A 24121-nucleotide genomic window follows, 5' to 3' on the forward strand; every position below is an offset into this window, starting at 1 on the left:
CCACGTACATGTATACACAGCACTGGATTTGTAGTAAATTATTTGGTATAACATTGTAACATTATACATTGGGCATTTCAGCTGTACACTTTTATGTAAAACACTATAGATTGTATGAAAGTAATAAAACTATTACAACAAGGTCTACTTTGTATATCATGCCTTTGCAGATGTCATTTGCATCATGATGATCTATTGCACTATCTGAAGCTTATGTATATTCATTTATGTACCGTAGATAACCCTTACAAATCCATGTAAATACTAACAGTGTACCCTCTATTAAAGCAACTGATGCAAATAGCAATTTCTTGTGACCCACCAACATTTGGTGTTCCCCTACCTCTTACTATGTTGTTACTCACAAGAAGAGTTTTTGTCATTCTGATCCACAACAAAACGTTGTTTCTTCAGAGGTCACACTGACCAGTGCTTATCAGTAGAGTATATTAATAAGCCTCAGATTGTGCACTGCTTAGTGATTGGATTCTTGGTGTTATTTCCTACAACAAACATAATCCCACATTTAGTAACTTAAAACACACATTACTTACAACAAATGTGAAGAAACAAAAGACAAATAGACAGCTGGTCTGTGTGTGTGTGTGTGTGTGTGTGTGTGTGTGTGTGTGTCTGTCTGTCTGTCTGTCTGTCTGTCTGTCCTACTTTTGTTTAATGCCCATTCCCAAAACAACAGTCCTCATTTTAACAGTTTCTGCAACTCCTCACCAATGATAGAGGTTTCCACAGATATTCAATGTTGTTCACCTTGTCTAACATTTTCTATGCTACACCAATATAAGGTTTAACAATGAAAACAACATAAAATGATAATGTTCTCTCCAGGTTTCACTTACGACAAACCCTACAGGGGATATATAATACCGGTTTCTTTTCCATCAGTTTAAATTTCTTCTCTTTTTTTTCTATTGACAGTCAATACTTTACTGAACTGAACAAGTTTACATATCATTGATGCTACATATGTTCATAATTCAAATTTTCTACAAAAAATGACTGCCTCAGATCCAAAAGATTGCAAAATTCATTTCAATTTGTATATATATACATTTACACATGTCTTGTGGATAGGTACATAGATAGTTATACATGTTGTACAGACAGGGCACTTTCAACCTACTGTATGGACACAAATAAATGCATTCATGTATACACACATTTTCACTTAATTATACAGCTGTCTGATTGACATTCAGGATCTCACATACAGTGTAATTTACATCCAAATATTGCACATAATCTTTTGACAATGTTTGTAGGAATTTGCAACACACTATTACAAAGTGTGACAATAGTAAAATACTACAATAGTAAAAGTATACATATGCTACACAACTATACCCATGTACATTTTTACAATGAATGTATTTAGTATGTTTAGAAAAAAAAATGGATGGCTTCACAGATATACTTTAAGTAAGTTAAAATGCTGGCCATTCAATGGAGCCTTTGATAAAACTATAAAGAAGAACTGACATTTACAAGAATGTTTTTAAATGGACATTAATCCGAGTTGTGATGGACAACAGTTATGTAATGTTTTATATACAGGTCAGATTCAATCTTCTGTAACAGATATGTGAAACAAAGCCGGCAAGTTGGTAATGTTGGGTATGTTTGAAAATAGGCTGAATATCTTTGCAGACTTGTCTTCCTGGTGAATTTCTCAGTCTTTTACGTTGATGGATGAACTGAGTTTATGTTGACATCAAGAAGGAATGAGGACTTGTAGACTTTCCGTGTGCATGATTTCAGACCTTCCTTCATTGATCCAGTTCAGGCAAGCCCATTGAGCTGAACTTTTAAGGGGAGCAAAGGCAAGGCAGTGTTATCTTAGGTGTATTTCTATATGCTTAGAGGACTGAGTAGTCATTTTCCTCCTGACCTCCCTATTGTAAAAATGGACAAATCTGACTAAGAATAGGTCTGTACACTGGTGAAAGGCATTCTGGGAAACAAACAAATTTAGTTTCATCACTCTTGAAACTGTAACCTCAGCATTGTTTGGCAAGGGTTAATGAGGTATGAGACAGTTGCACAATGTAGGAGTGATGAAAATGACTTGTTCAGGTCCCTTGAAATACACACACAGCTAAATTAAAATCACTCTGATTTTTGTTCACCTTTTTAACCTAGACATTCTCTCCAACGTTTATGCTTTAACATATTAGAATGACACTTAAGAAAAGTATTCCTAAAATATCAGTTTACACATCCACATAAGGGAGTTGATATCACCTAGCCTGCCTATCATCTTCTTTGTCTGTTTCACGACTCTGTATCAGAGTGAATTCTCTAGGTATGAGTACATCACGCATGGCAAACCGCCATGTCCATAACCTAGCAATACGATCAAACTCCTCTCTCCTGGTTTGGTGTAGCCTCCCTATCTCTGGTTCCATGCACACATGACAGTAAGGGTCTGTCAACAATGATTGAATGCTAATCAGTACCTGTAAATAAACACATCAAAATAGACAGCAAATGTCAGATCAAATAATTTGACATACTATATATCTATCTGTACTACATACAATAAAGCACCTAGCATCGAAGGACTGTGAATAAAATCATACATTGTGTAGATCTCTGTGAAAAGGCACTTTACAAAAGACCTTTAATGAGACATTTTGAAAATCTTGATACTGTTCCCTTCATATTATACTGTACATGCAGCAAATGTTTACAGTACAAATATTGATTAAGGTGGTCACACTATGTTTTTATGTTTTTCATGCGACTTAACCAACACTATTTTTCTTCAATCTGCCAAAAAAAATAACAATCAACACCCTCTATAGCAGAATTAGAAAAAAAATCATAACAAAACTGTATGATAGTAGCCCACAAATGTGTATCTGAACAAATCTTATTGTTTATTGCTGAAATTGTAGAACTATAATAAACTTTAAACAAATAGTTCAAAGTTTCCTTCTGACTTTAATTGTCATTTCTAAGTTATTCAGACTGATAAATTATGATTATGGATTGAAGGTATCATTAGCATGTACAAATACTTATTTTTGACCGAACAACTGACCCATCAATTACGATGAGAAACACAGAATTAAGTATGTGTGTCCTAATGTGAACAAACACACCACCAGTACTGACCTATATTGATCAATAGTATACAAGATGTTGGAAATCTGGAAAACTTTATCCTTTTGATAATTTCACCTACCTTAGAAATAGTCAATGCTAAACTCCAATTGTGATGTATGGAATCAAGTCCAATATCGCCATGACGACTGATATTAGGATGGAATATTCTTGTCATAAATCTTACTACTGGTGGCTTCATTGGATAGCTGAAGAAAACATTTAACTTTTTAGTTGAATAGTAAAAACTATGCCTGGACTGAAGATCTTTCAAAGGAATGGTTGAAGTGCAGTTATCTTGTTTGACTTGAATACGATATACAGCATTAAAAAATGATGACTTCAATAGAAATACTTTTATAATGGTAATTACAAAAAATTTCTTTTTGATTTCAAAATTCAGAATTTAACATGCATCTGTTAGGAATTTCATACATATTTCTTAGTTATTCTTTGTTTAAACAAAGTGAGGTGCTGATGCAAACTTGAGTGAATAAATTTTTGCCAAACATCTACAGTTGTGAACATTGGTGACACATGTCAGACAGCACTAGCCACTTACCTGCTAGGTATTTGTAAATGTAAAAAGAAAAGTCCACCTTCATATGGACTTTCAGTTGGCCCTGTAATAGTAGCCTGCCATATTGAGCAGTGTCTGTCTAATGGTACGGCCTGCACACCCTCAGGAGGATCTTGTTTAAGATTTTTCATTTCACTACGAAGTCGTTTGTTTCTCCATGTGATAGCTGTCTGACCATCTGGTATGGATTGCTGATGGGATATAATCAAATAATTCAGGGGTTAACAAATCATTTTGTGAACTGGTGGTCTCCGGACCAGTGCCTTAAAAAATCCAGTGGTCCTGCTGAAAGAATTAGTGGTCCCAGGTCCCACTAATGTGAAACATTAAATCTTACCTATGAATCTGTATATTCAGATGACTTTTTAACATAGTTATTAACAGTAAGGTACTGGTCCGACGGACCAGACAAGGTAAAATTTGTGTGGTCCACCCAAACAAAATCGCTAGTCTCGGACCCAGGACCAGTGGATTTGTTCACCCATGAATATCAGTATCATAATCACAATAATATTATAGTTGTGTAGAAACTGGGCTCTAAGAGCCTGGCAAAAAAAAAGTAGTAAAATATCTGGATAGTACACAAAATGACAAAACAGTACTGGTTACTCAAGGAATGTCATTACTACATATACATATACATATACATATACATATACATATACATATACATAGGAACATAAGAATTTTTGGAGCGGAAAGATGATTGCTATAACTTGAAGGACCACTCCTAGAAAAATACCCAAAACACTTGAACAAACAATATCTTTATTAAAACAAGACTGTACTGTCAATTATTCAACATATATTTACAGAGGTTTTTATGAACCATCTCATGAGTAGTCAATGAAGCTTGAAAGGAGACTGTCATACATAAACTTTTGTCTTGTCCATACTTTAGTGTATCAAGTCCTTACCTGCATATTGGTTTGTTCTATACACTTCCTACACGGTGCACTGTCTAACCTGTGTTAACATCAAAATTAAGACAATTATACACTTACACACATTTACAATTTAAAAAAAATAAACCATAGCAATAATTAGGATAATGATACAATTACATAATGATAATGATAATGATCATATGATATAATATATTCTGTACTTTGGCCTCTAGCACAAAACAAATAATGAAAAACATTACCAACACACCGGGGGATTGTTTGGAAAAACAATAGATCAAAATAATTGTACATACAATATTTAAACACCTGCCCTACATCTACTTGTGTAGAATCATCATAATAACTATTGTAATACATCTAATCTGTTTTCTGCTGTTCAACTCAAAATGATGTCATGGGTCAACACTTTTTGAAATAATGCCTGCATGGGCATTATATCAAAAAGCTTTAAAAGTGACTGAAGTTGCCACTGGGGTGCCCACACAGAGGTACATGTACTCCTCAATTTTCAGCTTTATTGAACAACCCCCGAAGTGCAGATCCAATTATTACAAGACTAGCTGGGCACAGGAAATACTTGGGGTAGCAGAAAACAAGTCACAGTATACGCTTGAAGAAACAGAGTATAACTGTAAACTTACAGTTTGACAAAGATGGTCTTCCAACATTTGACTTTGTACTGTGGATTAAATAGTGGCCATCTCAGCCTCACAAAGTCTTGCCATGGCCATTGGTCTTGCACACTGTCTGATAACATTTTCCATCTCATACATACTTGATCTATCGTTGACCACGACACATCATCAAGGTAGGAGAATATTTTTAGGAGGACTGTGAAAATAAAATAACCAAAGAAATCAATATGCAATGCAGGAAAATAAAACATGAGGTTTAATTCAATCAAAATGTCACAGACTACAGATACTGTGTTTTGGTAAAATCTTTCATTTATATACATGTACTTCATGAGATTACAAAAATTAATAAAATAACAAAATAACATGATAAAGTGAATTACCGATAATATAACAACCTAGTAGAATATATAATCCTTTGGATAGGTTTTAGTGTCATTACCTTCTGTTGGTAAAAGATCTACCACTCCCTCCTCCAGAGGACGTTCTTCTTTTTTATGAACAGATAATGCTGTTAGTTTACAACTTAAACTCTCTGACGTTGGAGACACCAATACTTTTGAATTTCTTTCTTCAGTTGGTTCTTCTGTGCCAGAGTCTCCTGATTCAGTCTAGTCAAAAATAAATAAATACATAATTAATAAACAAATAAATAAATCCACACCATGCCTGACAAGTCTTACTTTAGTGCTCAGTGAAATTACTGAACTGTTCAAAGGTTCTGAATCATGTAACATAGCAGATAAATCTGGTGTGGTCTGTAGGTTATGGTTTGTTCTTCTCTGGACTAAGAGCCTGTAATAAAGTTGTAACAACAACAACATCTTACCTCTGTTACTGTGATACAAGGTGTTTGCTCCAAGTCTTCTGGATACAAGAATGCATGGCAAGTACCACAGAGAGGCTGTTCAAAGCATGGCCCATAGAATCCACAACACAAACCACATGACTTAAACTACCAAATAGAGATATAGTGAGATACTGGGTAAGTTAAAGACAGATAAGTAATTTAAAACAAAACATTTCTGATGAAAGAAAGAAAGAAAGAAAGAAAGAAAGAAAGAAAGAAAGAAAGAAAGAAAGAAAGAAAGAAAGAAAGAAAGAAAGAAAGAAAGAAAGAAAGAAAGAAAGAAAGAAAGAAAGAAAGAAAGAAAGAAAGACATACTGCACAAGAATCATGTGAATAATATTTTTCGAACCCGTTAAAATTCTTCAAGGAATTTCGAAAGGTACACAATACAAAATCACACATGACGTCAATAAAAGAATAAACATACATGTAGATAAAATTCATCTTTGGGATTATCAAAAGTACGCGTTCACATATATGATGTTGAAATTCAAAAGGTTTGGACACTTGTGTACTGTGGCAACAAAGATGTCACATGTCATAAGAGCATGATAAATAAATACCCTATTTTATTCGGCCAATAATGTCAAAGAACGGGAGAAGACGTGTCGAAACCCCGTAGCGTATAAATCCAGAACTAGTTATTATATATATTAAACGACATTATTTTATTTTGAATCTGCCTTGACCAATGTGAATGTCACTGAAATTACTGTTCCACCAACAAGAAAGCACGTTCATGAGTTACAAGAATGCATTGGTAATAGATCATGATGAGTTTTTATACGAATAAACCAAACATGGATCGTGGATATATTGTAACACAACATTAGACTTGAAAGATTGCTGGCTGGCGCGGCCAGCAGGGAATTATGACCGATCTCTCATTGGCCAATGTTATGATGTGAACAAAACATTGGCAAAGTAAAATCAAATTTTGCATGACGCTTGGAATTCAATCTACTATATATACATCCGTTATCCTGCGGAACATCTAACTTTTCACCCAAATATGGTTAAAATTTACCTTTTCACAGCTCAAATTCTCGACATCTACCTCTTCAGCCATTCTCACTTAAGCAAATATTCAACATTTATTTATAAACTGTGTGTTCGTAATATTTTGACGTGGTTTATTTTCACCTGCAAAAAGGAAATATTTTTATTGTGCTGCGATAAATATTTGTTAATAATTTGTCTTTCAACAGTATTCAAGTACACATATAAAAAAACAAAGAAATGTTTGAGGGCGGGAAAAATGTATACGAATTTTGTACTATGAAGACAAGAATCATTTTCAGACATAGCAGGAGAGAACGATGGCGGAAAGTGTGAATGTTGATGGCGATGGTTTGCAAGCTGCGCAGGTTTGTCTTTGACAAGCGTGTTTTTTCTGGGTTTACACCAGATCGGGGAATTTCGTCATGTAAAATGTTATATTTAAAGTTGTAACAAAACACATTTTCAGAGCAGGATTTTTCTGCATAGTGTACACCGTATGTAGATTACATTGACTGAGATGCAGAATATTCGTTTCACTTTCTTTCAATGTTTTTAATATTACTGTCAGTGGGCGGGGCATCTTTCTTGTTGTTGAATATTGTTTCTTCTTGTCATCGTTACGTTGTATGTGTTGATGTTGCTGTTTAATTATACCTTTAGCTGTTTTTACACAGGTACTCGAATCAATCTGTATGATTTTTTAAAAAAAATATGTATAGTAAATAAGACCTTATTTACTATACATATTTTTTTTTAAATCATACAGATTGATTCGAGTACCTGTGTGTTTTTGTTTTGTTGGTGTTTTTTTTAGTTTCATACATGCATTTACTAAATACTGACTCTTGTAGCTGACCTTCCCAAGTGCATAAAGTGGTGTGTTTTTCTAAATCTTGCCCTTGTCTACAGAATCACACTATATTAGGACAAGATCAATATTTCCATGCAGATAAGAAACATTATTCTTTTAGTTTATGTATTGTCTGTTTTTAAGGGGGGGGGGGGGTTTGAACCACTTTAGTTCTCATCTGACAAATGTTTTTTAGTAGAATTTAGTTATCCTACATTAACTATTAATCTCGCCCCTAACAATGTTAAATATCTATGACATATTTTACATTATTGAAATATTTATAGACAGTTTATATATTTCTATTTCAGTATACTAATAGTAATATGAAAGTGCCTCCTACCATGATTACATAGCCTGATATGTGAACATACATGCGCTATCATACACAACTTTGCATTAGCAACCCATTCATTTTGCATATGAAATTTGAGCAGTATGTAGAAATAAGTAAAAATTGCTATTTTGTTTATTTTTCAGGAGGTTGTTGACAAATTATATGATTTTCGAGATCATTACTTTGAGAGAAATGATCTGTCAAGGGCAATTAACAAAACAGATGATGTTTCCAAGGAAATGGAGAGAACACTATCAGTGCTGAATAATCTGCAAGGTAATCAATTAAAGCATATGCAAGAATTTGTATTTTTCCACAACTCTGAATGTGATCTATTAATTGCAACTAAATTGGACCAAGTGTCTGTCTCAAGCTATGCTACAAATACCTACTAGCAATGTGTTTATCTATTTTTCAGTGTAATATTGGTGATAGGCAAAAGCTGGCTAATCTATTACACCTCAGACCTGAGATTACACATATTGCATTATACACACACCCAGACAGTAAACTAACAACTTCACTGAAAACTGTGAACTCAGACCATGGCTGGTGTTCTATGTTATAATATCAATCCATGTGTGAATGTGTAGTGACAGTACGGTTTATTTTGATGATCAGTTTGTCTTTATAGTGATTAATGACTATAGACTTCATTTTAAACAGGAACTAGTCACAAATAGGTAGTTTTATTACAGCTTGTGACTGGAAAACTGGAATGGTTGAAAGAATTGTACTGTAACTCTTCACTTTTACTATAAATGCCAGACAAATTAAACACCGCATATGGAAAAAATATTTTTAAAATTGACAAATACAAAAAAATACAAAATTGACAAATATAAAAATGAGAAAATTAGTTTCTAAAAGTTAACTGTGTTTTTGTTGACCGCTGTTATTAATATTTAAATCATTTATAAGTTGTTTTCTTTTCCCACACAGAAAAAGTTCAAAATAAGGCAATTTACTTGATGCTACAAGGTAAAACTTTAAATATTTTACCCAAATATGATTCTGGGGCCTATGATGCTTTATCCCGGGCTGTAAAGTTAGACCCCAAACTTGTAGAAGCCTGGAATCAACTTGGTGAATGCTACTGGAAAAATAAAGACATTGATTCAGCCAAGAACTGTTTTACAGGAGCACTTAATCATGTAAGTCAAGTAATCTTTTATTACTTACTTCTTTTCCCTATACCAGAAATGTAAAGCATGATATTACTTTTGTAGTTTGTTTCATTTGAATGATCATATACGACATCCCGTTGGCTGACAAACAACATGCTTGGACAATTTTATGGGGAAATTTCAAACCATATTATCAGCAGTTTGCAATTCTACTCACAAGCGAGGTACAAGAGATTGAACAGATTATATCATAAGTGCTGTGAACAAGCTATTACTTTGGTTGCTAACCTGGCCAATGTCCTCGGAGTTTTCCATGTTTTTGGGCTAGAGTATTATTAAGTCTGAGAATTCTATGATGATGTTTCATCTAATCTACAGTCCAGAAACAAAGTTTCATTGAGGAATTTGTCCATGGTGCTGAGACAGATTGGATCAGATCCTTCAGAGAAAATTAAATGTATTCAAGAGAGTGTGGACATTGCCAAAGAAGCTGTACAAATGGATCTCAAAGATGGTACATCATGGTGTAAGTACTACCACTAATAACAATAAGTGTTTTTGTATATAATCCTTTTCACAGTCGATCAGTCACTTAGTCACTCACTCACTCACTCACTCACTCACTCACTCACTCACTCACTCACTCACTCACTCACTCACTCACTCAGTCGGTCAGTTACTCACACAGTTGGTCAGTCACTCAGTCAGTCAGTCAGTCAGTCATGCTGTCATAATGCTGTTACATTGTAATGGAAAGTTCAGCAAAAAAGTTGTCATCTTGAAGATAGGGTTAAACCGTTATATGCTTCCCCATATTTTGTTTGTTTGTAAAAGTTGTTGGTGAAAAAATGTCCCTTTTAATAGTCTAATATAAAATATGATTTATTTCAATTACGTTTAGATTACACCACAACTTTAAGATTGCTAAATGTTTTAATGCATTTATCTTTTTCTGCCAACAGTCATCCTTGGTAATGCATATTTATCACTGTTCTTTGCTTCTGGTCAGAGCCCACAAATCTTGATGCAGTGTTTGAAAGCATACACACAAGCTGTAAGTAACTCATCCTAAGTTCAGACTGTCCATCGTAGTACTGTATGGATAGGAATTCATATGTACACTATTACAATCAGCTCCCCCAAGGTTATGGTGTGTGTCTGGTCTGTGTGTGTGTGTGTGTATCTGTCTGTCTATCTGTGTATGTATGTGTATTTGTGTGTGTGTGTGTGTGTGTGTGTGTGTCTGTGTCTGTCTATCTGTGTATGTGTATGTGTGTCTGTGTCTGTCTTTCTGTCTGTCTGTCTGTATGTCTGTCTGTCAGTCTGTCGTCATCAGTGTGTGTGTGTGTAAATACATTCTTTTTGAATTCTTCAAATGACCCTAGTAATACAGATTTCAAAGATTTGAACAGAATGACACTTTACTACAATTTTGGAGAGAAACCTAAGCAAAAGCCAGAAAAAAAACCAGGTTTATTTTACCTCGTAGTATATAAATCCATTTGTTGGCATTGTTGTTGCTGCTGTTGTTGTTTTTGTTGTTGTTGTTGTTGTTGTTGTTGTTGTTGTTGTTGTTGTTGTTGTTGTTGTTGTTGTTGTTGTTGAAATAGTTCATATCTTGTTGTCTGTTGAACATAGTACTGTATGGTAACAGTCCTACCCCTGCCTATCTTACACCTATCTCATGCATATTGTACAACACTTGCTCACGTAAAGGCAAATATCATTTACTTTATTTTCAGGAAAGAGACAGTGTTGCCAACTGTAATCCAGACTTACATTTCAACAGATCAATAGTAAGTACTTTGTAAGCATGTAGCCTTCTCCACATCATTACATCTGTACTTGCTGACCATTCAAAATTGAAACGTGGCATTTTAGATGGATTCAAGCTGTTTGTTTAGATTACAAGGCTGTTATTAGTTCTCAATTGGCGAAGACCAGTGGGAACTACTATGTTGGGTCCCATCTGTCTGTGCATGCATGAGTCTGTTTTCACCTGTATCTCAAATATGCATGGTCCGATTTCAATCAAACCTAGCACAAATGTCAGATTATATAGTCAACATATGCAAGTCCCTTTGTTTTGCCACCTTTGCGATAATGGCCGAATGATGGCTATATTTGTCACAAAAATTTAGATTCTTTGAGTTAGAAGCCTCGTTTGAATGTCTACATCCATATTATCTATAATGAGCTTTCTCATGAGACCTAGATCTTTGATTTTGACCTCTATGTTCAAGTTCAACTAACCAAAAGTGTCAAACATGTATACATACACATGATGATCTGACATGCATGTGCTGAATTCAAGAGTATAGTATTTAATATTGTGACATTTTGTCTATGTATTTAGAGTTGTTGAGACTGTCATTGGAAATGTTTATGCAGTAAAATGTGTTTTAAAATCATTCATACCTATATACACAAAAACGTCAGTTGGTTGGATTACTATGTCATATAATTTGAGGTATTCTCCAACTCCTATAGAGTATTAGGCTGTAAGATATGTCGTGTCATTCTGCCCTCACTGGTCTCCTCTCACCAGTTTGATACAGACGTGGGAGGGGTTGACCAATGTGTGAGGGTGCCCCGTCATGGCGTAACTTACAGACTAATAGTATCTATTCATTACCAATAATCCAAACTTTGCATCTCTACATCCACTAGGAATTTTCTATATTTATAACTATCATTGTTATTTCTAGGCTTACAAGTACCAAGAAGAGTACCAGTTAGCACTGATAGGATTCACCAGAGCTTCGGCTTTAGATCCAACTTGGACGGAACCAAAAGATAAACTCAAAGAATTGCTAGATTATTTAGCCAAGGTTACAGATCTTGTCAATCATAAGGTTGGTGAACTTTGTTTCTCCAAATACAGTGTGTACACATGTGTTGTGTCATGTCATATTGATAAATACCAGGATTTCCGTATGAGGCACCCCCTAGCAAGGGATAGAAGAACACCATGCTGTGGTGCATTACAAGTAATTACTGTGCATCATTGGCATGTCATATTGGCTTAATACTCAGAGAGCATATTGTATGTTGGACACCAATTATCATGCCTGTTGTTCTTGTGTCTGAACATAATCAAAGCTATAAGTCCCACTGTATGACATTTAGTTTTGAATGTCATACCATGGGATACTATATAAAAAATTGCATTCGACTTTTTGAGTTGGTAAAGACACAAACGGGAGTGTACCCATATCCATGTAGTGGGTGCTGTAAAAGACACAGCCAGGAGTGTACCAGTATCCATGCACTGGATGCAAATGCAGTCTATGGTAATAGCTGGATGGATTTGTCTGTCTATGCTGCAGTCCAAAAACAAGACATTATCAAATGTTGAATGTTATGCATGTATAACATATTTTCATCTTCATAATAGGGGAGATTGAAATCCAAAAGACTACAAGGACTCATTAAATCACTGAGTGAGAAAGATTTAGGACCATATGGAGGAGGATCGTATACAAGTTCTAAAGGAGATACAGTCAAATTGAATTATATGATGCTGAATCAGCTAGCTATAGGTCTAAATACCCAAACTGTGGTGATGGGTAAGGTGGTCTGCAGTGTCACTATTGATGAAGCTATACCATTGTAAGTATAATATGACAAAATAGCTTGGTTGTCTCATGTTCTTAGTTTGGTTCATTTTTTAATTCTCTATATATCCATGGCTTGTTGTCTTCTGATTCTTTACTACAACTTGTATGGTAATCTGATTGATGCAAGTAGTCTTCTAGTTGAAGAGTAAGACCTAGTTCATTGCACACTGCTTACATTTTTCATGTAATGTGCTGATATGATTGTGTTGTGAAAAATTGTTGTTTTTATCCCATTTTGAAAAGTGTGTGTAATAATCTGAATACCACAATATTATGTTTGATGTATTTTCAGTACATTTGCCATGGTAGATACAGATGGTACTTGCTTTGCAGTGACTGTGTACAACATAGCACAAGGCTATGGTGTGATCATTGGTGATACTGTGGCTATACCAGAACCTTTTGCACAGCTGAACCAAGTAGAGCATGGTGGAAAGGTGAGAGTACAAAATATTTCGTCTGATGCTGAAACAATATACTACTCTCTTTACTCATTGAAATTGATATGTCTTAACAATCAATGAAAGTTGTTATTCCAGAAGGATGGGATGTACTCGTTTAACAAGTAAATGATTAAGTTAAACGAAAATACTTTCATTTAGGTGGGAGGATGCGATATTTTGATTTCAGTGGTAGATTTCCTCAGTTTCCTCCTGTGTCTTCAACACTAGGTCGCTGCTCTTGTAGTGACCTTTCAACAAATTTCCAAATTTATTTGGACGAATAAAGATTATTATTATTATTATTATTATTATTATTAGATTTCAGAGAACTAAATTTTTTAATGAGGTAACTATTACACATCTCCTCACATCCATCTGCACTTTATACAAAACAATGTAAAAACAAATTTTCTGTTATTGCTTTACACTCGATTTTGTGTTCTACATGGAAGTAATCCATGATTTCCTAGTCAGTCAATATTCAAGAAAATGCTGATTAAATTTCCTGAAAATAATTCTGAAACATCCAATATTCCCCTTGCACTGAAAGTCTTCCTGTAGGCTCTTGACATGAAGTAATATATCAGCTAATATAAATTGTGAAAGATTTCACACTCTCAGAACTTTGATATATTTTGACCCTGTATATCTACATTTATTTTTTTGTCTTCAAATTTCAGACTTTCAAGTTTTACAGCCTGAGGGTAGAAACACCAATGGTTATGGTTGTAAATGGAAAGAAGCTTGGTATTGACAAACAAGCGCCCTCATTGTTGACTGTCAGTGCTAAGAGTGAATAAATAACAGAGCAGGATGACAACCATTGCGCCAGCAACTTTGCATATATTTTGTAATGTAATGTGATTATGCCAGTTTTAGTGATGAAATGTGATAAATATTGTGTTCTGATGATAAAAAGTCTTATTTAAAATGGATATTATAATTTGTAAACATGAGAAAGTGAAAATTCTGTTCTGAAATTTGAGTGTATTATGTTGACAAACAAGAGTTGCAATCTTCATAGCGTTATATTGTCAGTACTGGTAATAGCATTGCAGATCAAAGATACAGTCTGTAACTGGATACTTTTATGTTAGGAGCTTCTCGTTATTTTTTAACATTTTCATTTTAAGCAACTGGAAGAGCTAGTGCTTATCTGGATTCAAACCTGATCTGCAAGTTATTTAACGACATAATTTATTGACAATACATGAAATAGAGTGATCCTGAGCAGAGAGAGACAGTAACGCTGAATAATTAAATCATTATGTTATAAAAGTTCATAAGGCCAAATAAAAAAAGTTGTTTGGTTCCGGTTACCTGACCCCACCTAGTTTTTCACGTCAACCCTAAATTTTCATTTTATGTATTCAAGAAAAATAATAATAAAATCGCGAAAGTCGCAAAGTCTCGCTAGAAATAGAGGGTGAAGAAACTGACATCAACTTAAAAAGACAATATAAAACTATTCTTCCAATCTGTAATGGTTGTACATCTGATAGGAAGAAATAAACAACACAGACACCATTTGGAAAACAATGGAAAACCTGAACTAGACACTCACACATGAAAAAAAATATACAATAAAATAAAATAAAAAATCTACCTGCCCGACCTATTTTAGAATTTAATGTAATCTGAACCACACAATTTATTTTTTTATGCCTAATAGATGTATCTAATTGTCACATTTGTTTCTAATGTAACATTCCACAGTAACTATGTTTTATTGATCCTTTAGTCATCTCGTCTCTTTGTATGTGTTGGTTGAGTATCCATTGATCATGATTTTCATGAAAAGAAATCCTAAGTATAGTCCCTGACTTCCTCCTCCCTTCAGGAAAGTATCAATGTTAATTTGCTTCTCCATAAATGTTATATGTATCATTGTTTTTGTGAAGAGCGGTAAGTCAGTAAAATATACCTGGGTTACTAAAGTTATCAGTGGTACACTGTATAGGGAAAGTATGCCAACTTTATCTGGTGACTTGACCTATGACCGTTATCTGAGCTCACGTGTCTGTAAAGTCATATGTACTGAATAGTGGGGCAATCTGTTGACAAAAACTGAAGTGTGCATTCAAAAATAATTAATAATTTTCAAGTTTATGTTTGGAACAAAAGTTTAATTTGATGCTAACTTTAGCTGATTTCCTCTTTTCTGTTATTATGGTTCCAACTCAACCTTACCAAACACACTGATTTTGTGAACACTATTTTTGCCATGAGAGTTCCAGTTACAGACTGTTCCTTTAATAGTAGAGCTCAAAGAAACAATACACCATATGATATGTCACACATGTGAAGATAAAGAATACATAAATTTTAAACAAAGGGGTGTTTATTTATACAATTTGAAAACTGTAGTTTGTTTCTGGTGTTTGCAGATATCAATTGTCACTGTCAATTTTACATATTTCATATTGTTATTATATTTTGAACACTTATGTAAGTGATATTCCATATACTGTGGAAGACATTGCCAAGCCAAGATATAAAGAATCTGTGTGTTTTGTATTATTTTATAAAAAATATAAATTGTCTTGAACTTTCATTCTTGGAAACACAATCTTAGTATGTATTTATTGAAAAATGGTTTGGAAACCAACATAAATTTGTCTCTTTTTTTTACCAGATGTGCGCAAGTGCCTTACATATCACCTTAATATTATCATGCTCTGTTTTTGCACCATTTTTATATACTAGTTGGCTAAGAAAACTACCGTCATGGAAACATGCATATATTTCATCGTTTGTGAAACATATCTGAGGGGAATATTAAAAGTACAATCTTTCCTACTCTGGTAGGAATAAACCTTTGAAGCAGAAATCTTGAGAAGTGCAACTTTTACTACTAAAAGAAATAAATTGGTCAACTTACAAAAAGTGATTGTGCTGTTTTTGATATTTCTCGGAAGTAATTGTAGGTGATGTAAAATCCTGAAATGACTCCAGAACCCATAGTTTATTAAAGTGCCTATATTTCCTGGACTTCCGAAGTATTGTTTTATTTATCAGAGTAACTAGTACCACCCCGGTGTCAGGAGCCCGCCCTCACTCGCAGCATGTATTATTGCTTCACGTCGTCATGTAAAAACTACAGTCGAAAATCAGGAAATGACCCCGACTGACCTCTTGACCAGGGTGACCCCGCCCACTTTTGCCGCGAAAAATAAAGCCGCCAGCTGATACTGTGATAGCGACACGATAGCTTATGACAGGCTAGGCGTGAATCTCACAAAAATGGCTGAACGAAAGAGACAGAAAGTTGAATGTCCCGTCTGTGGTCAAGAGTATGTTACATCAGTTATAAATTCACACGTTGAACAGTGTTTAGAGAACTCTGAAAGGACTCAAAAAGAAGAAGAAGGAGCTCCTGACCAATCTTCCGTTGTGACCGATCGTGAACGTGCACCAAAACGACTCAAAACAGACGTGACACAAAGTCAATCAAAACCAGAGAGAGCGAAGACATCCTCATCCAATTCAGCAGTAAAATTTGGATCAAGCCCATCCGCAGGTAAGAAGACCACCGCATGGGGATCGCTGGCCAGTCCCAAAAATAAAGCGACGATGCGCACTGACGAAGCAGCAGCAACATCAAAAGTGTCACACCACGGAAGTGGACACCGTACTCATCCCTTTTTCGGCAGTAACCGAGGTGCTGTTACTGTTTCTAAAGAAAATGAAACTTCAAACACCATTTCATCACCAAATCTCCAAAATCGTGATGGAAGAGTATCATTTGCTCCCCTGGCTGAACGAATGAGACCATCGTCGTTGAAGGAATATATTGGCCAAGAAAAAGCAGTAGGGATAAATACAATGTTGAGAACACTGTTGCTGGCGAATGAAGTGCCGTCGATGATATTATGGGGTCCACCGGGTTGTGGCAAGGTAAGGAAGTAAAAAAATATATAGACAATGCAAGATACTTATAAGCAAAAAAAAAAAAAAAAAACAATCCATTTTTTTAAAAATTATTTATGGATTATTTATATTGTACCTAGCAGCCTACTGGCTGAATTGCGACAATATTACAATTGCAGATTATTTTAAAATGAATTTATACATTAAAATATTAATAAAACCTTGGAGTAATTATACTGATTATATCAGTATAATTACTCCAAGATAAAACTAACTAGTGTAACACACACAGTACAATTTAAAGTGGCCATATGGATGAAAATTGGGTATTTATTTTGGATTTTTATTTGATAAAACAGCTTCACTATGTTTTTCTACTTGAAAAAATAATGTGAAAAGACATATACCAAGTCCATGTTCACAACTCAGTAAACTGCAAAACATCAAACAATGTGTAAAATGTTTGTTATTGTACGTACAATAACAAAACTTTTTACGCTTTTTGCACCTTTTCTCCACATATTTTTTTATAGACAACCCTTGCAAGGATCATTGCTAGCAATGCCAAACAGAAGAGTAACAATGTGATCCGATTTGTTCAACTGTCTGCTACCACTAGTAATATTGCAGAGATCAAAGAGACCATCAAAGTGGCCAAGAATGAACAAACTATGTTCAAACGGAAAACTATACTTTTCATTGATGAAATACATCGATTTAACAAGTTACAACAGGTGAAGTAAATATTGACTTGCTGGGTTTAATGAAATGTTATCTTCATAGGGGTTCATTTATAGCCGTCAACCAGCTACTTTTCAGCTGTTTAGACCAATAACAGACTCAGTTGGTTTAAATTAAGACTTTTTTGATAGTTATTTTCTTGAATTCTGTATAGAACTTTCCAAGCAATATTCAAAATACTAAACTATGATTTGACCCAGGCACATAACTGTTCTGGCCTTCTACAGTGTGCTTCCATAACTCTTTGTGAAACAAACTATTTTTGTATATAGGATCAGATCTATGAGAGAACTAACAAGTGACTATTTTTTGATAAGTTTTTGGCAAAAAATATCTCAATGTCATGTAGTAATTGTTATGCTACCCATTTATTCCAGGATACCTTCCTACCTCATGTTGAGAGTGGAACAATTACGTTGATAGGAGCAACTACAGAGAATCCATCCTTCCAAGTCAACGGTGCACTGCTCAGTAGATGTAGAGTTGTTGTCTTGGAGAAACTATCAGTGGAAAGTGTAGAGGGAATTCTTGAGAGAGCAGTCCAAAATCTAAAGGGAGAGATACTAAATGAAGGAGAAAGGCCTACCAATGATTGTATTGATCCAGAAAATAGGTTAGTATGTTGAGAGCAAAGTGAAGAACAGTAAATGTACTGTGTGAAGTAAGTTAAGGGGTTCAACTACACTCTTTCCCCCCCCCCCCCCACCTAAGGGAAAACGTAACCCATATAACTCCCTAGCTTGACAACGAGTCTAATAATCTAGTCACTGTTGTCATGTTGAGTTGACATTTTTCTGCCATGGTGGATGTAGGCACTAAGGAAGATGAATTCAGTGTTAATGATATAGAAATGTAATGACATGTATATTATTTCATTCATACATTTATCATCATAGTCTGCTTCTTTATTTTGTAACTTTCCTTTCAAGGTCAGAGTTTTACATTGAGAAGTATGCAGTCACCACACTGGCACACCTTTGTGATGGAGATGCTAGGTCTGCTCTCAACAGCTTACAGATTGCTATCCAATCGCAACAAGCCTCTCACAGAAGGTCCAAGGAGAAAGATGAACAGTGTAAAAACAATTCTGATTTGGCAGAAAATAGTGACTCCACTGATGAAACTGATGGTGGTTCTCAGGTCATTATTGAAGTTGATCATATAAAAGAAGGACTGCAAAGGTCATACATACTCTATGACAGAGCAGGTAAGAGGTCAAAGGTCAGATAGAGTTGCTAGCTCATATTACAAAACAAGATAGGTAAGGTCAAAGGATACAGAGGCTGTTTGTTAGGATTGACGTTCACAAAGATTTTCACACAAAGTTATTGACTGGTCAGAATTGGTTAGTTTGAATATATATTGGTAAACCAAATTTTCATGTTTTATTTCCTTAATTCTTAAATCAGACTTATTGCTTAGAAATCAAGTATCCAGGCTTTTCAGTCTTTATTTGAGAAATTTTTCTTGACAAAGCTGAAAATGACTAACAAACTCAACATTTGAAGAAAAAATCTCCCACTGGACTGGTGCCAATCTAATAATGGCTCTCTAAAAGGCATAAAGCTATGATTATGGCTGATTTTAATAATGTGATTCTTTATGTCCTGTAGAAATGCAGGCATTAGTTTCAGGTCTGAGTAATGACTTTGTTCATTTAATAAAAATTGCATTTTGAATTTTTGTTTATTTTGTACATATAGGTGAAGAACACTACAATTGTATATCAGCAATGCAGAAGTCAATCCGAGGCTCAGATCCTAATGCAGCATTGTACTGGGTGACCAGAATGATAGCTGGGGGTGAAGATCCATTGTATATTGCTAGACGACTTGTTAGAACGGCTAGTGAAGATATTGGTAAGTGTACTAAGATGCTATCATGCAGCTAGGTAGTGGGTGATCAGAATGGTGATGGGGGGGGGGGAGAGGGGGGTAGGGGTGAAGATCTATTGTATATTATAAGCTAGATGACTTGTTAGAACAGCTAGTAATGATATTGGTATGGCAATGATAGGTAGATACTGTATCATGCAGCATTGTACTGTATGACCAGAATGGGGGGTGGGGGGGTGAAGATTCACTTCATATTGCTAGCCAACTTGTTAGTCCAGTTAGTAATGATATTGATATTAGTAAGGGTAGACACTGATGAAACAGCATTTGGGGGGGGGATCAATTGTAACACAGCTAGACAACTTGTTAGAACATTAGAACAACTAGTGAAGATCTTGGTATGGGCAGATACAGCTATTTTATGATAGTCGTATATTCGGACAAGAAATAGCTCCAAATCAAGACCTCGAGTAGAAGATATGATTATCTGATATGTGTGTACATGTGAAAATTCACAAAATACTGATAGTTGACTCACCAGTTCTAATTTATATATTGGCCATTGTCAATGGCTTCAGTGGTTCACTCTGTCAATTGTCTTCATAATACTTGATAATTACTGTCATTCCTTTGCAGTGTAGAGAGGGTTTTGATTTTAATTAATTAATTAATTAATCAAAATTGATTAATCAATTAATTAATTGAAAAAATAACATTCATAATCAAGAAAACAACCTGTTTTTACATGTTGTTTACCCAGGAGACAGCTATCCACAATTTGTGACAATTCTCACAGGCCATGCCAAATATATTACATTGCATTGTAAAGGGGAGGTAGTTAAAAGAGGTGATGATACGTACTATGACTTGAAATCTTCACAAGTGAAGGTGATATCCCTATTCTGAATATGTTACAATTCTCACAGGCTATCCTAAATATATTACATTGCATTGTAAAGGGGAGGTAGTTGAAAGAGGTGACAATACGTACTATGACTTGAAATCTTCACAAGTGAAGGTGATACCCCTATTCTCAATATGTTACAATTCTCACAGGCTATCCTAAATATATTACATTGCATTGTAAAGGGAAGGTAGTTGAAAGAGCAATACGTACTATGACTTGAAATCTTCACAAGTGAAGGTGATACCCCTATTCTCAATATGTTACAATTCTCACAGGCTATCCTAAATATATTACATTGCATTGTAAAGGGAAGGTAGTTGAAAGAGGTGATGATACATACTATGACTTGAAATCTCCACAAGTGAAGGTGATACCCCTATTCTCAACTTTGTTTCAGGTTTAGGTGACCCACAAGCTTTAAGTATTGCAGTGTCTGCTTACCAGGCATGTCATTGTGTTGGTATGCCAGAATGTGATGTAAGTGTGTCATTTCAACAATTCTTTCACCAAGTATTTACATGATACCTCCACAAATAAATATCAACATACCCCATACATATAGGCTATAGCCATACATAAGAACCCATGTACCAAATACACACAAGTGGTAGACTTCAAATACAGAATGCAGAATTTATCCACAACTCACATTTGTGGTACCATTTGAACACTTTAATACTTGGCATATCAACTTGACACAGAAATTTGACACTAAAAACCTATGTAGTAGCCAATATTTTATCCATTATTCCTGAATATGTGCCCACTAACCATAGACAGCATTCTTGGTTGTAGGTCAAAATGATAAACAATGGACTGTCTTATAAATCACCACATAGTAAGGGATAGGGGAACATCACGTTTTGGTGCTACAACAAGAAATTACATTCATTGATGGCATGTCAAATTGGCTTACATAACAATCTGTTCCTTAATTTCACTTGTGGATATGATTAACTTCTACCAGTTTTTTCATCAGTCAGCTTAGAAATATTTATGGCATAAAGGTGGCTATCATTGTCTCTTTTTATTTATTTAATTATTTATTTATTTATATTTCAAAATGTTATACTCGTCCTTGGAAGGTAAAATCATACCATAAGAAGGACGAGTCTACATTTATGTAAATGGCCATTTCTTAAAATAGTTTCGAAGTACATTATGGTCAGCTACGAAATCTTCTATTTTGTGTTTTGTATAGATGAAATTTGTCAAATGATTTGTTATTTACATACACCGTAGTATCATGTCCCTTGTCTTGAGTTCTGCAGAGTAAAAGGTACAGGATTATAATGTATAAATATTGCACAATACAATCAAAACAGAATTTGAGATTGCATAATATGATATTCCAGTGATATGATTTCTGCTGACAGGTATTCCTTGCACAGTGTGCTGTGTACTTAGCCAGGGCACCCAAGTCTCAAGAAGTGTACAGAGCTCTGGAGAAAGCTAAATCATCCATTCAAGACCATGAAGGACCTTTACCAAGTGTACCGTTACATTTACGAAATGCTCCAACTAGACTTATGAAAAATTTAGGTTATGGAAAGGGATATAACCCCAGGAAACAATTAGTGTATATGCCGGAAGGTATGGAGGATGTAGATTTCTTCAGTTGAACTATTTGACGATGGATTTGCATAGTGATATGCTAATTTGCATAGCATAGGGATGTGCTAATTTGTGTAGCATAGGGATGTGCTCATTTGCATACTGGTAATGAGATTCTTATTTTTAAAGAAGTCCAATGACTCAGACCCAGCTTCATGACACCAGTGTCTATTATGATAATGCAGATAGAAAATTGAAGTACCCACAGAAAATAACACAGTGCTAATGGCATTAGAGCGCAACTGTATTTAGCTGTTGCTATGGGCATGGTCTTGTTGCTAGGCATATTTGAATATTTTTGGAATCTTAAATTGCCTGCCCTTCCCAATTTTCATCTTTGCAATATAAACCATCATTTAACTGTTGCTATGGATGTGGTCTTGTTGCTAGGCATATTTGCATTCATATTTTGAATATGTATTCACTTACCCATCCCTGCTATCTTTGTAATATGCATCATTTCACTGTTGCTAAGGGCATGGTCATGGTTGCTAGGGCCAATTGTGTCATAATGTTTTCAACAATAACTGCACATTTCCAGAGATATCCACACCAAATTTCAACCCCATTCAAGTTTTTGACCAAAATTGGCATTTTAAGACCTGATTTGCATACGGCTAATCAGATGGAATCATCATGTTGTGAATACAATTTCATCTACACATGCCCAGATCAGATGCATCCCCATTAAATTTCAGTCCAATCTACATGGTAGTTTTGGAATAATTGATTTTTAGTTAGTTATAAGGACAAGTTTGATACCTGGTTACAGTGGCAAGAGGTACATCACCTAGCCACTCAATTACTAACAACTCTCAATGTATTATTGTACTATTAATGGGTACATGAATAGAGACAACTCACTGTATAATGGAATACAATATGTTACTTGGATCCAGTGAGCATTACTTTGCATATTTCACTTGGAAGTAAACTTGCTCAAATCTCTGGACTTTTTTCATTATTTTGAATAAAATATTTTTTTTTGTAAAAACACGACTGTGCTCTATTTTTTGTGAAATGATAACCCGAGTGAGTGAGTGAGTGGGTGGGTGGGTGGGTGAGTGAGTGAGTGAGTGAGTGGGTGGGCTAGTGAGTGAGTGAGTGAGCGAGTGAGTGCAAAAAGTCAGGTAAATATGTAGGGACTTTTGGTGACTACTAGTAACATGATAGAATTCCTTGTATGTCATTTGAGTAATCTTGAAGTGACAGACTAATTACATCTGAGACGACTGTTTTACCACACTTGGATAAAACCATTTGTTGCAAATCACAGCTTTTAAAATATATAGAAATATAAGGTTGCACACAAAATTTTTTAGGGAATCAAATTCATAAAAATCTTGACCTGAAAGCCAACTAAGAATGATGCTTTCAAGGCTAAACATTACTACTAGGTTTTCAGTGCATATCCCACCCAAGCTATGAGACCTCCTCCAGCTGTGATATCTACAAGGAGTTTTAGCTGATACAGATACACTATATTTTGTACTCAAAACTTAGGATTCACATACTGAAATAATTGACAAATTGAAACTCTGCTGTCATCTATGTTCCATATGGTATCATCCTGAAGGAACAGGATTTAGTTTCAATAGAGTGGAGTTACTTGAATAAAGCTTCTCACTTTTGGGGTTTGAGTAGTTTTCAAGATATTTCTTCAGTTGAAACAGAATGTA

The 24121-nt window shown here is 34.9% G+C and overlaps 3 protein-coding genes across 3 annotated transcripts; 2 read left to right on the plus strand and 1 right to left on the minus strand.

Moving 5' to 3' along the window:
- Positions 1-1873: 1873 nt before the first annotated feature.
- LOC144437407 (uncharacterized) lies at positions 1874-7165 on the minus strand. Its single transcript, XM_078126336.1, has 8 exons — positions 7124-7165; positions 6076-6201; positions 5689-5857; positions 5253-5442; positions 4621-4669; positions 3686-3894; positions 3206-3332; positions 1874-2474 (listed from the first exon to the last, which is right to left on the minus strand). Exons 1-8 carry the CDS (start codon positions 7163-7165, stop codon positions 2256-2258), a joined length of 1131 nt encoding a protein of 376 aa, XP_077982462.1. The 3' UTR covers positions 1874-2255.
- Positions 7166-7414: 249 nt separating this feature from the next.
- On the plus strand, positions 7415-16357 carry LOC144437635 (tetratricopeptide repeat protein 5-like). The gene is made up of 10 exons (XM_078126618.1): positions 7415-7463; positions 8429-8561; positions 9228-9439; positions 9791-9938; positions 10375-10466; positions 11155-11208; positions 12121-12267; positions 12810-13024; positions 13325-13469; positions 14156-16357. Exons 1-10 carry the CDS (start codon positions 7416-7418, stop codon positions 14273-14275), a joined length of 1314 nt encoding a protein of 437 aa, XP_077982744.1. The 5' UTR covers position 7415; the 3' UTR covers positions 14276-16357.
- A 361-nt stretch (positions 16358-16718) lies between these two features.
- Positions 16719-22450, plus strand: LOC144437408 (ATPase WRNIP1-like). Its single transcript, XM_078126337.1, has 7 exons — positions 16719-17372; positions 17879-18079; positions 18464-18699; positions 19016-19293; positions 19790-19945; positions 21226-21305; positions 22205-22450. The coding sequence occupies exons 1-7, from the start codon at positions 16719-16721 to the stop codon at positions 22448-22450; spliced, it is 1851 nt and encodes a 616-aa protein (XP_077982463.1).
- Positions 22451-24121: the final 1671 nt, after the last annotated feature.

The sequence above is a fragment of the Glandiceps talaboti genome, chromosome 7 (genome assembly GCF_964340395.1).
Source record: "Glandiceps talaboti chromosome 7, keGlaTala1.1, whole genome shotgun sequence".
NCBI lineage: Eukaryota > Metazoa > Hemichordata > Enteropneusta > Spengelidae > Glandiceps > Glandiceps talaboti.